Source organism: Musa acuminata, chromosome BXJ1-4 (assembly GCF_036884655.1).
Source record: "Musa acuminata AAA Group cultivar baxijiao chromosome BXJ1-4, Cavendish_Baxijiao_AAA, whole genome shotgun sequence".
Classification (NCBI taxonomy): domain Eukaryota; kingdom Viridiplantae; phylum Streptophyta; class Magnoliopsida; order Zingiberales; family Musaceae; genus Musa; species Musa acuminata.
The window spans coordinates 2,613,574-2,627,545 of NC_088330.1; the positions used below are offsets into that span (position 1 = coordinate 2,613,574).

General features: G+C 42.9%; 3 protein-coding genes across 3 annotated transcripts; all 3 read left to right on the top strand.

The window, feature by feature from the left end:
* The first annotated feature begins 86 nt into the window (after positions 1-86).
* LOC135672285 (NAC domain-containing protein 73-like) lies at positions 87-2,143 on the top strand. Its single transcript, XM_065180746.1, has 3 exons — positions 87-376; positions 515-710; positions 1,377-2,143. Exons 1-3 carry the CDS (start codon positions 221-223, stop codon positions 1,889-1,891), a joined length of 867 nt encoding a protein of 288 aa, XP_065036818.1. The 5' UTR covers positions 87-220; the 3' UTR covers positions 1,892-2,143.
* Positions 2,144-2,892: 749 nt separating this feature from the next.
* Positions 2,893-4,091, top strand: LOC135672286 (uncharacterized). The gene is made up of 2 exons (XM_065180747.1): positions 2,893-3,261; positions 3,393-4,091. The coding sequence occupies exons 1-2, from the start codon at positions 3,094-3,096 to the stop codon at positions 3,987-3,989; spliced, it is 765 nt and encodes a 254-aa protein (XP_065036819.1). The 5' UTR covers positions 2,893-3,093; the 3' UTR covers positions 3,990-4,091.
* Positions 4,092-6,029: 1,938 nt separating this feature from the next.
* On the top strand, positions 6,030-13,616 carry LOC135641326 (auxin response factor 2-like). The gene is made up of 11 exons (XM_065156680.1): positions 6,030-6,199; positions 6,300-7,794; positions 7,899-7,955; positions 8,216-8,398; positions 8,584-8,668; positions 9,208-9,298; positions 9,380-9,544; positions 10,250-10,369; positions 10,455-10,530; positions 11,903-12,065; positions 12,153-13,616. The coding sequence occupies exons 2-11, from the start codon at positions 7,489-7,491 to the stop codon at positions 13,043-13,045; spliced, it is 2,139 nt and encodes a 712-aa protein (XP_065012752.1). The 5' UTR covers positions 6,030-6,199; positions 6,300-7,488; the 3' UTR covers positions 13,046-13,616.
* Positions 13,617-13,972: the final 356 nt, after the last annotated feature.

Genomic DNA, 13,972 nt, shown 5'->3' on the forward strand with positions numbered 1-13,972 from the left:
CTCAAGGACAGCTGAGGACGGCAAAGTGGAGTCACGTTGCTTTGTGAGAAACAAGCTTCTTTCTTCTTTCCCTTTTCCTTCCGCCCCTTGCCTTGTCTAGTTATTATTCTCTTTGCCGGGTCCGGAGAAGCGGGAAGGAGAGATAAGGGAATGCTTTCCCAAACAGAGTATTGAGCTTTGTGGGTAGGGGGGGGAATGAGATCAGGTTAGGGTTCCCAACATGGCTTGGTGCAGTAGCTGTGGCAACGATCGCATGTTCGACAGAAATCTAGCCTCCTCGGTAGCACTGGTTGGAGTTGGAAAGAGATTGAAAGCAAATTCCATCAAGGCATGTCCTTCTTGTGGTCATCGCATCGAGCTTGTCGAATCCGAAAAGGTGTTCCTTCTCCTTCGTTTCTTCTGTACTTCGAGATAGTACTTGATTTACCTTGCATCAAAGAAACAATATATTACTCTCAATCAACACAAGAAAAAAACATGGAAGGCTCATGCGTGTGAACGTGGATGAATTCAGCCTCCTTCTGCCATTCAAGATTTGCCGGGGTTGCCCGCCGGAGTGAAGTTTGATCCAACGGACCAAGAGCTTCTCGAGCATTTGGAGGGGAAAGCGATGCCCGAGTCGGAAAAGTTTCACCCTCTCATCGATGAGTTCATTCCTACCATAGAAGGAGAGAGTGGGATTTGCTACACCCATCCTGAGAAGCTTCCTGGTAATTAATATCTGATTGAATGAGCAACATGGGTTTTATTTCACATCATTATAGTCATCGTATTTTCTCTCCGTCTACCCTATAAGATATTCTCAAGTACACATTCTCTATATATGCTTCATGGACTATGATCCTATTTATAGGACCTAGTGATAATCACCCTATAACTACTAGATCATGATTGAAATAGTTATTGAAATCATCCTGTAACTACTAGAACATGATAACTATCTAGATAACTATGATTCAAATCTCAATAGATACTCCTTTTTATTTTCTTATAAAATGATTATCTATTTTCACAAAAGTTTCATTAGAATTTGCGATCCTAAAGTTTCTCTTAATCTCTTAAAATGATTATATCTAATTTTTAGAAACCATGTTCTCCGAAAAATCTACCCATATAAAATGTAAAAGGTTATTTCGTGGGATCAATCGAATGACAGTTCTCATGTTCCTCAAAAAGTATCATCATGAAAGAAGTTTCTCTACTGGATTTCTATCATATTGCATGCACTGCGTAATGATTTATATGCTCAAGTCACTGCCTTCTCGAGATCATGTACAACATACTTCCTTTGCTTCCTTCGGGTGGATCGATTACGTATAATTGGATTCATACATATGTATGCATTTGTGAGCTTAAAAATCGGGTATTGTGTGTAGGGGTGAGGAGGGATGGATTAGTCAGACACTTCTTCCATCGCCCCTCCAAGGCATACACGACGGGGACAAGGAAGAGGAGAAAGGTGCACACCGACGAGCATGGCGGTGAGACACGGTGGCACAAGACCGGCAAGACACGGCCAGTGTTCGTGGGCGGAAGTCTGAAGGGCTACAAGAAGATCCTCGTCCTCTACACCAACTATGGTAACCAAAGAAAGCCGGAGAAGACGAATTGGGTGATGCACCAGTACCATCTCGGCTCCGACGAGGAGGAGAAGGAAGGGGAACTTGTTGTGTCAAAGGTTTTCTACCAGACGCAGCCACGGCAGTGTGGTTTGGGAGCGAAGGATGCGGTCCAAACAAGGCTTAACGGATACGGAGGGGGCGGCAACGCGATCCTCAAAGATGGAAGCATCAGTAACTACTGTAGCTCGTCGCTCATATCCTATGACCAGACCAGGAACAGCCAAGCTAAGTTTGCCATGCAGGCTACTGGAGCTTCTTTTCTTCCATGACAAGGGATATATATACAAATATAGAAGAAGAAATGATATGACAAGGTTGTTTAATTTTGTACACAGGTGAATGCATTCATTCACTCCAACACGAACCTTTTGATGGAATGCATGAGAGGTTGGATTTCCTTTTGCTTTTACATGTATCAAATAAGTTTGTCTAGCTTTTTCCTGCAATGGTTGTAAAGATGAGCCAACTGACTGCAGCAGCGTGTTTGTAAGGAGAGTAATATTATTGTCTGCCCTTCTTTTGTTCATTGTGTGTTGTCATAAAGTTGTGAATCACAACTAATGTCGATGATTAATTGGCGATTTCAAGCTTTCAGCAGATGTTCTGACACTCTGATGCAACTCCCTGTCATCCAAATTACCATGATTAAGTGTTATCCTAACTAATCACAATATGACAAAAGCAAACTCTGGGTCACAGACAAGTAAATGAAATAGTAGGCCCTCTCTCAAGTGCACAATTCATGCAGCCGATCGATGCATATGAATTGTAGATTTTGTTGTTTTTTAATTTATAAAGGCAGGAATTTGAGAACTTATCCTAATTTCTGTTCACATATTTACATTTTTTTAAGAAACAGAGAAATATATTAAAGATTTCATGAGCAAAATGAACAACTATTATTATTCTCTGATAATTCAAAGGACATAACTCTGCCTTCAAAGGCATCTTTACCATGCGAGAGAAGCCAGTTTGTCTCGTTCTAAACTGATGGACTTGTTGCTAGTTTTTGAATGCCACGATGCTCTGCTGAGCAGATCATACTTTATTGTGGTGCACAGGATTCCTTTGTTCTTCCCACACCACGGTGCCCAAAATTGTCTGGTTCTTAGATGCGGACATGATCTGGTCATCCACTGCCACATGAATTTGTCTAGCGTGAACAACGATCTAAATTCCGATTAAGATACGCCATCTCGGTGAAGTGTTGTCCTACACTACAAGATGCCTCCGTTTGTACACAAGCTGGAGTACAAGCAAGCACATCCAATCTGTGCATTCCCACCTCTTCAGCCTTTCTTTCCCTGGAAGCAGGCTGTTCTTCCTTTAAATCACTCTCTGCATCTCATCTCCAGAATGAAGAGCTAATGACCGCACTGCATTGGTAGCAGAAGCCTAAGATGTGAGAGGGAGACAGAGAGAGAGAGAGAGAGAGAGAGAGAGAGAGAGAGAGAGAGAGAGAGAGAGAGAGATGCTGCTGGATAGAGAATCCATAGATTTGGTGTTGGTCCCAGCTGGGCTGGCCATGATGTTTGGGTACCATCTCTTCCTTCTTTACAGGATCCTCAGGTTTCCCCACACCACCGTGATTGGCTACGAGAACCATAACAAGCGAGCCTGGGTCGAGCGGATGTTGCAGGTTAGTGTTGATTACCTCTTCCTGTTTATCCAAAATCTGCTGTTAAGTCCTTCACATATCAAATCTCATCTTGTCGATCTCTCACGAAGACGTATGTCATGAAATAGCTGACTACTTGGTAACTTGTACAGACAACTCCAGAGGAATCTGGAATAGCTCTGCAGGTGATCGCAAGCAGTATAGCAGCATCCAGCAACCTGGCTTCCCTCTCCATTGCTCTGAGCTCCCTCATCGGCACCTGGATAGGGAGCAGCTCCAAGGTGCTGATGACCGAAGTCGTCTACGGGGACACAAGCCCAACCACCTCCTCCGTCAAGTACGTCTCCCTGCTCATCTGCTTCTTGGCCGCCTTCACCTGCTTCATCCAGTCGGCGCGATACTTGGTCCACGCCAGCTTCATGATGAGCACGCTGGATTCCGACATACCCGTGAGCTACGTCCAGACAGCAGTGATCAGGGGCAGCAACTTCTGGTCGATGGGTCTGAGAGCAATGTACTTCGCCACAACCTTGCTGCTTTGGATCTTTGGACCCATTCCAATGTTTGCTTGCTCGGTGTTCATGGTGACGATGCTGCACTTCCTTGATACTAACTCCACTCCGCTGCACCAGTTCAGATACTACACAAACAAGGGGCTGGAGAAAAAGATGATGAACCGAAGACCTACGAGCACCGCAAGCAGCATTCACGACAACCCCATGTATACTCCGGTCACATGTATAAGCTGAGAAGAACTGAGATGACTCGATTGATGAGAAATGGTTTTTCTTACAGGAAACTTAGAATGTAATAACCAAAGTTGTAGTGGATCATGATGATGGAATTCTTTCTCTTTTTCTTCACCAGTGCAAACTGGAAAGCTTTCAAATCTTCATTAGAACTACACTGATCATTGCCTTTTCACCATCGGAGAAGAAGAAATGATTTGCACCGAAGAATCAATGAACAGCAAGTGGATGATTCAACCATATGTAAGTCGACAAGTGTCAGTCTTTTTGACCTACAATTAGCCTCTAATTTCCCTCTTTGGTGTCACTGTTTTATATGTAATCCAACAGTAAATTATTGGAGATAGAATCTAAAGTGTGGCATGACTCAATTGTTTATCATCTCGATGACTCCCTCATGGCACTGAATTCGGTTCTTTTAGGGCCTCCGAAGAAAAGAGTGGTAAAGTAGATTAAGGTGATCATTTTAATAATGAGCAAACACTGTAAACATCACAATCCAAACCTCATCCAAAGTTATCCCTTAATTATTCGAATCCTTCACTATACTTAATAGTACGGCACGATTTAATGTGATGATGAATCGATTAACTTGTTGAGTCTAAACTACTGATCCAAAAAACTATATTATTGTAGATTGTGACAATCATATATACGAGGCCAATTGATTGCATTAGAAAAAGAAAATCTCCAAATTCTTATTATCATTGGGCAATCGATGAATTCAGTCCTTTTCTCTGTCCCAATGTCTGTTTTGCTCATGCATCCTCCGCTGTGTGCTGAAAGGAAAATGATGAGCCTGACCTCCCATGTCGATTGCCGACATATGTAGTAGCATGGAACATTATGATCAATGTACATTGGAGTAATCTTACCATGATGTCTAGATTCGCAGACTTGCCCCATAACGAGACAGAGAGTTCAACTTTTCAGTGGAAGAAGATCTCTCTTCAGTGCACCAAGGAAGGTGGATCCACCTGCCTCCACCAGGGAGGAGGGGACACAAAGCACAAATCCAACAAAGCAGACAGGGGGAAAAGAGTTCACCGCCGGGGTTGGGGTCCCGTTTTCGGAGCCCTGTTGGGGTCGGTCGTGGGGGCACCCAACTTGCTATCATCATGACAAGAGCCTGTGCGCCACCTCATGCCCACCAAAGCTGGCCCAGCTCCCTCTTCCTCCTACCCCGGTCGCCAGTACTCCAAATCAATGTTCCCATCACCTTTTGCTTCCTTGCTTTATCAACTCGTCACATCTCTGTCTTTTTTTCCCTCTCTCTGTGATGTTATGACCCAAGAGGAAGAAAAAAACAAAAGGAAAGAAGAGCTCCAGGCGAGACTACTCTAAGCCTCCGATGATAAAAGCCAATGACAGGGAAGGTAAAATGGGGCCTGTGGTGTCTAGCTGGTAACAGGTGAGGCATCTGCGTATAAAGTATGAGAGAGTCAGCCATAAAAGAACCTCCAGGCTCTGGAAGTGGGAAAGAAAAGAAAGGGTCTTTGGAGTGGGGGAGATCAGTGTGTGATGTTCCGGTTTATCCGGGGGTTCTTTGGGGGTTGTTCCTATAAAGGGAACACAGAATTAGGTTGTTTTGGACCAGCGAGAGTCATGGCTTCTTCCTCCTCCTCCCATGCTCTCACGCTCACAGGCTTACAGAGAGAGTTAAAGCGAAGTACGTGCTTTAGACCCCACCATGTGAGCCTCTGTGTGCTTACACCCGCGAGTGTCCGTTCCCCACAGTTGCGAACGCAAGCAGCATTAATTAAGAAGGAGCTAGATTTCGTTATGCCACTGTCTCGGTTTTATGACACTGCCATTCCTTTCAATCATGAAGAAGAAGGGAGGGCTCACTTGTTTGTGGAGTGGTAATGGCTTATAACCGCTGCTCTATGAATAGCATTTAGATGAAACATAAGAACATGTAGGGAGCTAAAAGTATAGGGATGAAATACGTCATACCTAATACATCATTCATTTCCCGAGGCATGCAAATTTAAGCTCGGAATTCCGAGTGTGGGTATGTGTAATATTCGTCGCAAAGACTCGACTAGATCCTCCAAATCTTTCAAGGGATTCGGCCTGCACGTGGTTGGTAGGATAAGCTTCGTGACACGATTGAATGATGAGCAATATTCCGAGGCACAGCGACGATGAACAACACAGATGCTCAAAGGTCCTCGTGGTCAGCGCTGTAACGAGAACAGTCGCGGTTGGTTAGTTTCTCAGGAGGAGGAATCAGTGAAGATTTTGTGACATTCATGCCTGCGAACCTCTAAAGATTTTGTTTTGTTTCCTTGTTGTTTCCTCTTAAAGGGGTTGCGCATGGCGGTCGAGGAAGTGAAAACTCCAAACTTGCCGGCTAAGATACTCTATGCATCGTCCACGTGCTGAGCTCGTTCCTCTATCTCCCCCTCTCCCACAACCACCAACAGCAACAAGGGAGTGGGAGTCTGTGATCCGTGATTTCACGTCGAAACAATGCTAGAGTACTGCTCCATAGCTCGGCCGTGACCTACAAGAAGGGTGGCAGGAGGAGGCAAGCATCGAGCGATAGTAGGCACAGCGACCGGGGGAAAAGCAAATGAGCTCTTACGTCTTGTCATCTGATGTAGCACGGAGAGAGAGAGAGAGGACACCCACAGATAAAAGGGCTTGGATAAGCGAAAGCGTCTCTCTCGCGGCAGCAGCCGAAGTCAAGCGGCCCCCGGTAACTCTGCTGCCATCCATCCCCATCTCTGCTCTCTTCTGCGCCCGCTGCGGTCGTTGCAGAAGAAGCTAATGCACCAGCACCAGCAACACAGTTCCACCGAGAAAAGCGAGGCGAAAGTGAAGTGATAACCCGAGACACAGCGTCCTCCCGCACCTCTCCCTCTCTCTCTCGCTCTCTCTCTCTCTCTCTCCTTTCCATTTGATTCAAGCATTGACACGGAGCCAGCTGCTGTTCTGGAGCAGCAGCCGCAGCGACGACGACCGCATCAAAACGACGCTGCGACAGCAACCGAGAGAGATTAAAAATGAGACGTATCTAGTGAGGGAGACACAGAGAAATAGAGAAAGAGAAGGTGAAGAAGAGGGAAGGAGTTATGAAGGTCGGAGCTACAGAGGGTACGGATCGCTTTTGACCCGCTTTCCATTGGCAAAGCTTATGCATGGTTAGGGCGTCCAAGAAAGAGAAAGGGAGGAGGAGGAGAAGAAAAGCCAAAGCTTTTTGGTATTTAGCTCTTATATTTATCTACCTCGCCCTGATGCTCTCTCTGTTCTTTTGCTCTGCTCTCGACTCGGCTGCTTCTGCTCGTCTCCCGCCTCCCACGCTTGTCTTCTTTAGGCACCTTTAGCGCCCCCTCTCATGCGTCGCTTCACCAGGCCTGTGCTCTCATTCCCTCCATAATCCTTGGCTTAACCCACATCCCATACTTGTCCCCTCTTCCCCTGAATTTGGCTCCTCTCTTGCTTGGTTTCGCCTTCGGTACCTGGGCTTTTCGCTTCTTTGGGTTCGGATAAAATGGGGATCGATTTGAACACCATAGAGGAGGAGGAAGAAGAGCCGGAGCAGCCGGCCTACCACGCCGCTTCGCCGCCCGCGGCGACACCGGTGGATCGCGCGCTTCAGGTGACGCCGGTGTGCCTGGAGCTGTGGCACGCGTGCGCGGGGCCCCGGATATGGCTGCCCAAGAAGGGAAGCTTGGTGGTGTACTTCCCGCAGGGACATATCGAGCACTTTGGGGAGGACGGTGGTCGGAGAGGCGGAGTCTGCCGCCGCGATGTGCCGCCTTATGTGTTTTGCCTTGTGGTCGACGTCAAGCTTCATGTTCGTTTGTCATCTCACCCTGGTTTCGATCTTTCATTTAGGGTTTCAAAAGGTGGTCTTTCCGTCTCTAAACCTTGGTTCTTTCGCGTCGCCAATGGACGCAGGCTGATGCGGCTACGGACGAGGTCTATGCCCAGCTCTCTCTTCTTGCTGAAAGCGAGGTAAAGGCTTCTGCTTATTCTCGATTTGCCATTTGATAGAGTTGTAAGGCCTGCCTTATCTCTTCTAAAGGTATGAGCTTGATTACATGTAGTTGATCCTGCATCAAGAAAAAGTATTTTAGGCAACATAAACCTTCATGGCCAATTTCAAAGCCTGACCAAACGTAAAGAATGTGTAACATGGAACAAGTTTAATCTGAGCTGTGCTTTGGTGGTGTTACGATTCTTTTCTTGTGTCTAACTGTCGTTTCTTGGCTCAGGAATTTGAACTAAGAATGAAGAAGGGTGAGGTTGAAGGAAACGAGGAAGATGAGGATGTCGAATGTATAAGCCGATCCTCTGTTCCACACATGTTCTGCAAAACCCTCACTGCCTCTGACACGAGCACCCATGGAGGGTTTTCTGTGCCCCGCCGTGCCGCCGAGGACTGTTTCCCTCCCCTGGTGACTAGACACTCTTCAACTTGTGGCTATTCTGATTGGAGCTCATGATGGCATATATCTAGAGTTCCTAATTTGAAACAGATACTTCACGATTGGTGCAATTTAAAATGGGTTGGTTGGTTGGTTGCAACCTTTGGCATGAACATTGTTTTAAACGTGTTTGTTTCTGTCTCCTTTTGATTTAGGATTATAAGCTGCAGAGGCCTTCCCAAGAGCTTATTGCAAAAGATTTACATGGCACAGAATGGACGTTTAGACATATCTACAGAGGTATATCTAACAGATCTAAACCTTTGTTGTTAGTTTTCCGATGTTTGAACCAAGACTGCCTGGCACATAAAACCTTTTCTCTTTATACTCCAATTTTCAGGTTAGTTTGACTTCACTTTTGTGCTCAAAGACTTGTGGCGTCGTTTGTGCTAATATTATTTTACTGTATTTTAAAGACATGTTGGCTATTAATTTTTTATCTGTGGTTGATGAATATTTCGGCATTTTAAAGCATTTAGCTGAAGATATCGGTCTCACTATTCAACCAGGTTGCTTGTTTCCATGTTTTGGCGCTATTCTACCGTACACTACTTGTTGAAGAAGCTTATTTGACAATTTTGTGTGCAGAAATTCTCTCTAATGATTTATATGCTGAATAATGCCAGTAACATTTTGCAATACAACTTAATTCATTCGATTTCTGGAGTAATCTTTTAGATGTCTTAGCTGTAAAATATATTATGAACGGATATTCAGAATTTCTTTAAAAGATCCAAGTTACGTGCTGCTGATGGATGTTTAGTTTATATGTTTTTTAGGTCAACCACGTAGGCATCTTCTTACAACTGGATGGAGTGCATTTGTGAATAAGAAAAAGCTAATCTCAGGAGATGCAGTGCTCTTTCTTCGGTAGGCATTGGCATTATCAAATCGTCGTTTTAACTACATGGAGATCCTTTGCATGAATAGGATTTTTCATTCTGTGATTAGGGGTAATGACGGGGAGCTTAGATTGGGTGTTAGAAGAGCAGCTCAATTTAAAAGCGGGAGTCCAGTTTCAGCACATCCGAGTGGGAACATGAATCTAGCTACACTGACCATCATTGCTAATTCCGTGTCCGCAAGAAAAGTCTTCCACATCTATTATAACCCAAGGTATGCTTCTTGTAGCCGAGTGATGTTTTATGCAAACTTTTGCATATGTAAAAGCCTGTGTTGTATCTACACGAATTGTGAATACCATCAATCATATCTAGAAACTGTGACTGCTGAAAGTGGTAAGCATATTGTTTTTCTTCTGAATGCCGTCAAATGTGGGACGAGGTATAATTTTAAAACAAGATTGCTTTTATGCTCTTGTTTTAAGAAGTGTCTGAACTCCAAAAGATACATAAACTGATTCCTTTACAAGCTACTCATGCCAATGATTCTTTATCAGTTGATTTTTTATCTAAGACAGATATACAGACTTCGTTTTTGCATATAGAATTAGTTGTTAGATTAATTGTTACATGGTTGATTGTCCAAGCATGTCTGAATCCTAGTCTCAGAGCAATCTTTGCAGTTCCTTCTTTAAATATATTTTTTTCTATAATTTATCTCAAATTATGGTCTGTATTAGTTATATCATGGCCTAATTTGTTGTCACTAAAATGACAAACCATTACCATTTATGAACTTGTTCGATCTTAGATAGATGAACTTCATGTGGAACTTCGAGATGTTTGGGCACCCATACTGGAAGTTCATGACAAACCCATGCTTGGACACCCATCACAAGAAAACTCATACTGCAAGTACACCTGTTAGTGCATCTTTGAAGTTCTTATAGTGTCTAAATGCCAAGTTCATATCCTCCAGGGCAACCTCATCGAAGTTCATAGTCCCATACTGGAAATTTTTAAAAAGCTTCAATCATCTCATTTCCGTGGGAATGAGGTTCAGAATGATTTATGAGAGTGATGATGCCACGGAGAGAAGGTCTGATACATAAACTCCTGCAATTATTTTTGATATCCAAATCGAGACGTGTTGAATTAACATTCATTTGCTTTTTCCTCTGTAGGTCCACAGGACTGATAACTGGGATCAGTGACATAGACCCTATAAGATGGCCTCACTCCAAGTGGAGGTGTCTGTTGGTATACTAATATACTCGATCCAGTTTTGTTCGTATATTAAACAAAAAATTACTTTGCCAAATTAAATTGTATGGCTTAGTATTCAAGATATATAGAGCACAAGAATGTTTGTTCAAGGGTCATACTTTGCACCCATCTTGGACTACCGATATGATAACTATTATGAAAGTTAGTGGTATAGGCTTTGTTAAATGAGCAATTCTGACATGAATCTGCTAAATTTCTTTTTCCTATTAGGTGAGAATTTTATGATGGATGTAACTATCATTTCGATTAGAAGCCTTTTCATAATAAATTTTCTATTGCTGCTGAAATGAGGTGCTCGGCTTGTTGGCAGGAGTGTTTGATTTCCTTGGAATTAAATTCTATCCATGATGAATGCTAAATAAGTTAATTACCATGGTGTTACATTATTATGTCTGACCCCCATCAAGCTCGACTTCTAGTTAGTTCAAACTATATCATCTTAGGTTTGTTTCTTTTGTTTCTTATTATTTCTTTTTCCGATGTCCAAGGTAAAGTGCAATATGGACTGATCATTTGATCCACTCAATAGATTGATAAGACTTATAAATGGAGTCTTTTGATATAACCGTTAAAGATTAGTGTAGTTCTCTAATATTCCTTGCCGTATTGATGCTCCACTGAAGTTCAAGTGTGGCTTATATTGAGTGGTAGGCTTAACACTTCCAATAGATTGATAAGATGAAGCCTCGATTACTAGGAGAAACACATCATTTGTCTGGGGGATAATGAATCTGCTAACCACTTGTCTCTTAAATGCTCCCATGTCAAATCTCTCTGCTGCATATTCAATAATACATCACTTCTTCCTGAAGTCCCAGATCACATTTTGATTCTTCTCTAGCTGGAGAAAAGACAGTAAACTTAAATTTGAACAAGGTTGGGTTGCTCTTGTTCTGGTCTTCTTTTAGAAATTATGGATAGAAGTGGACTCAAGAAATTTTGAAGCCAAAAGCAATACAAAAGGTGACTGGTTGATTCACAACCTTAGTTTGTTCAAGCTTTGGAGTCAAAGCATTATTAAGAGCAATCCATCTTTCCTTTTGGTTTGGAGAGATGTTGAGCATCTGGATACATTGAAATTCTGGTTGTTTTTCATTTTCTTCTTCTTCTCTGTCACTTTGGTATTTGTTCCTACTTGATGACATTCATGCTGTGTTACTTGATTCTTTTGTATCCTATTTGGTAGATCTATGGGATAATGTACAACACTTTTCTCAAAAAAAAAAAAATCTCTCTTGATACATTATAGTCTGTACTGTAGGCATTTTCGGATACATAAACTGCTTTTTTTCGTTTGATTGGCATCTATAATGCTGATTTAAGATGTATTTGCTCTTTAATGCAGGTAAATTGGGACAATGATGTAGATGCTAATCAACAAAAGAGGATATCTCCATGGGAAATTGAACCAATTGGTCCTGTTATAGGCTCTGGCAGCTCGACAACAGCAGGTCTCAAGAGGGCCAAAATCACTCTTCCCTCTGTCAGTATGGATTTTCCAATTCCAAGTAGGGTCTTTGATGTGTTGCAGAATACTAAAGGCTATTCATATGTTTCTTGCATTATTTCTGATTCTTGTATGCAATTGTTTGCAGATGGAAATGGGTGTCCAGACATGAGGGAATCTGCAAGCTTCCACGAGGTCTTGCAAGGTCAAGAAGTTACTAGACTCACACCTCCAATTTGTGTCGGTGTGGCAGCCTCTCATTTTTCTGAGAACTCAGGGATTAAGGGGAAATCTGCTGATGCAAATAACAGCATCATAGGTGAATTTATTCCAGGAAGTAGGGTCAGAATCCCACATGGAAAATCTGACTTTTCCTTCAATTGCACAGGCTTTAGTGAATCTGTCGGATTCCAGAAGGTCTTGCAAGGTCAAGAAGTTTTCTCAAAAGTTCCACCATTCCTTGGAGCTGGATCTGATGCTCATAGAAGATATGGTGTGTATGGTCTGTTTGATGGTCTTCACGCGTATCATACTCAAAGCAGATTGCCTGCAGCATCTCTTGGATATGTTACTCTTGTTCAACAGTCTTTGCCACCAATCCAAGCATTTCCACCGTCATCAGTGCTAATGTTTCAAGAAGCAAGTTCCAAAAATTTGTTGTTTCAGCCTATGCATAGCATGAATTGTCAAGATAGGGATGATAATGTGTGCTACTCCGCCAAGTTAGATGGATCCAAAACCAAAACCTTGCATAGAGAAGAGGCAAACTCTCCATTTTGGCCTGCTACGGGTCGTCATTTCACCAATCAGCAACACAAAATGGTAAAAGTCTATGCTCCTGTCTTGGCTGGCAAGTCGGACTTGGAAAACGATAAGAGTGCCAGCCGAAAGGGTTTCAGGCTTTTTGGTTTTTCCTTGACTGAAAAGATTCCTGTAACGAATTTAGTTGATCCACCTCCGCCAGTCTCTCAAACTAAAACTGACGTCAAGGCTGATATTGCTTTCTCGACTTCAATGCCTCAAATGTGCCCTTTATGCTGATTGTGCAGCTCCACTTGAGGACTTCATCACTTGACAAAAGCCGTGGTCTGCATGCATCTAAGTGATAAGTGATGTAGGAAGGTATCCTGGGAGTTTGATGGGAATTAGGATCTAAAATTTGAGATGTGCAGCTTAATGACCTGGAAAAGAATGCTTTGTTTCCTATGATATTGAGGTCGACAAGGTGCAGTTTGGTAATGATCTTTGGCATTTGTTTGGTACAAGTAGCACCACCTCTGCTGCATGATCTTTTGCTATGGAACATTTTGAAATGTGGCTCCGAACTCTTGGTAAACAATCATGAAGCTGAAAAAATCATGGTTTGGCAACTGATGGCTAATCAAGGGTGTTGTAATATGCGTTGCGTCTTTACCAGCTAATTATGAATTAAACTCTAGAAGACGTGGGCTATGCTAGACTATGATCTCAAGTGTTGATCTCTCTTTCTGATGCACTTTCCAATCAGCTACCTTTTTAACTTTTTCAATGTCATGTACTATATTCTGCTTCTTATCAAACTACCAAGTAATGTGCTTTAATATTGTTGGCATGCCTTGTAGGCTTTCAATTCCTCGGTTACTTGCTTAGAAAGCCTCATTCTTGCTTCTGATCATGTCATGGCATGCTTTGGATGCATGGAGAAGGTTGATCGAATCATATATTGCTACCAGATAAAAGTCTTATTGTGTTTGTTTGTGACTTCTATCACAAAGTGAATTAGCCAAGTCCAGGATTCTTGGATCTTGTAGCTTCAACCTCTTCTACAGTGGTGAAGCTTCAACACTACACCCCAAGGCAAATTCTGGCACAGACACAAGGCATCGACCTGTAGCTGCTCTACAGTGGTGGCCAATTTTAGAAGGCATCATGTTCATCAATAGAATACCGTTTATATACAGATTTACATGGTTCCCAATTGAAACAAGA

Excerpts from the sequence above, each read along its gene's own strand:
- LOC135641326 (XM_065156680.1), top strand. The coding sequence starts at position 7,489 with ATGGGGATCGATTTGAACACCATAGAGGAGGAGGAAGAAGAGCCGGAG. Across the intron at positions 7,956-8,215 it reads CTCTTCTTGCTGAAAGCGAG|GAATTTGAACTAAGAATGAA; the intron begins GTAAAGGCTTCT and ends TTCTTGGCTCAG. Across the intron at positions 10,531-11,902 it reads CCAAGTGGAGGTGTCTGTTG|GTAAATTGGGACAATGATGT; the intron begins GTATACTAATAT and ends TCTTTAATGCAG.
- LOC135672285 (XM_065180746.1), top strand. The coding sequence starts at position 221 with ATGGCTTGGTGCAGTAGCTGTGGCAACGATCGCATGTTCGACAGAAAT. Across the intron at positions 377-514 it reads AGCTTGTCGAATCCGAAAAG|CCTCCTTCTGCCATTCAAGA; the intron begins GTGTTCCTTCTC and ends GGATGAATTCAG. Across the intron at positions 711-1,376 it reads CCATCCTGAGAAGCTTCCTG|GGGTGAGGAGGGATGGATTA; the intron begins GTAATTAATATC and ends TATTGTGTGTAG.
- LOC135672286 (XM_065180747.1), top strand. The coding sequence starts at position 3,094 with ATGCTGCTGGATAGAGAATCCATAGATTTGGTGTTGGTCCCAGCTGGG. Across the intron at positions 3,262-3,392 it reads GGGTCGAGCGGATGTTGCAG|ACAACTCCAGAGGAATCTGG; the intron begins GTTAGTGTTGAT and ends TAACTTGTACAG.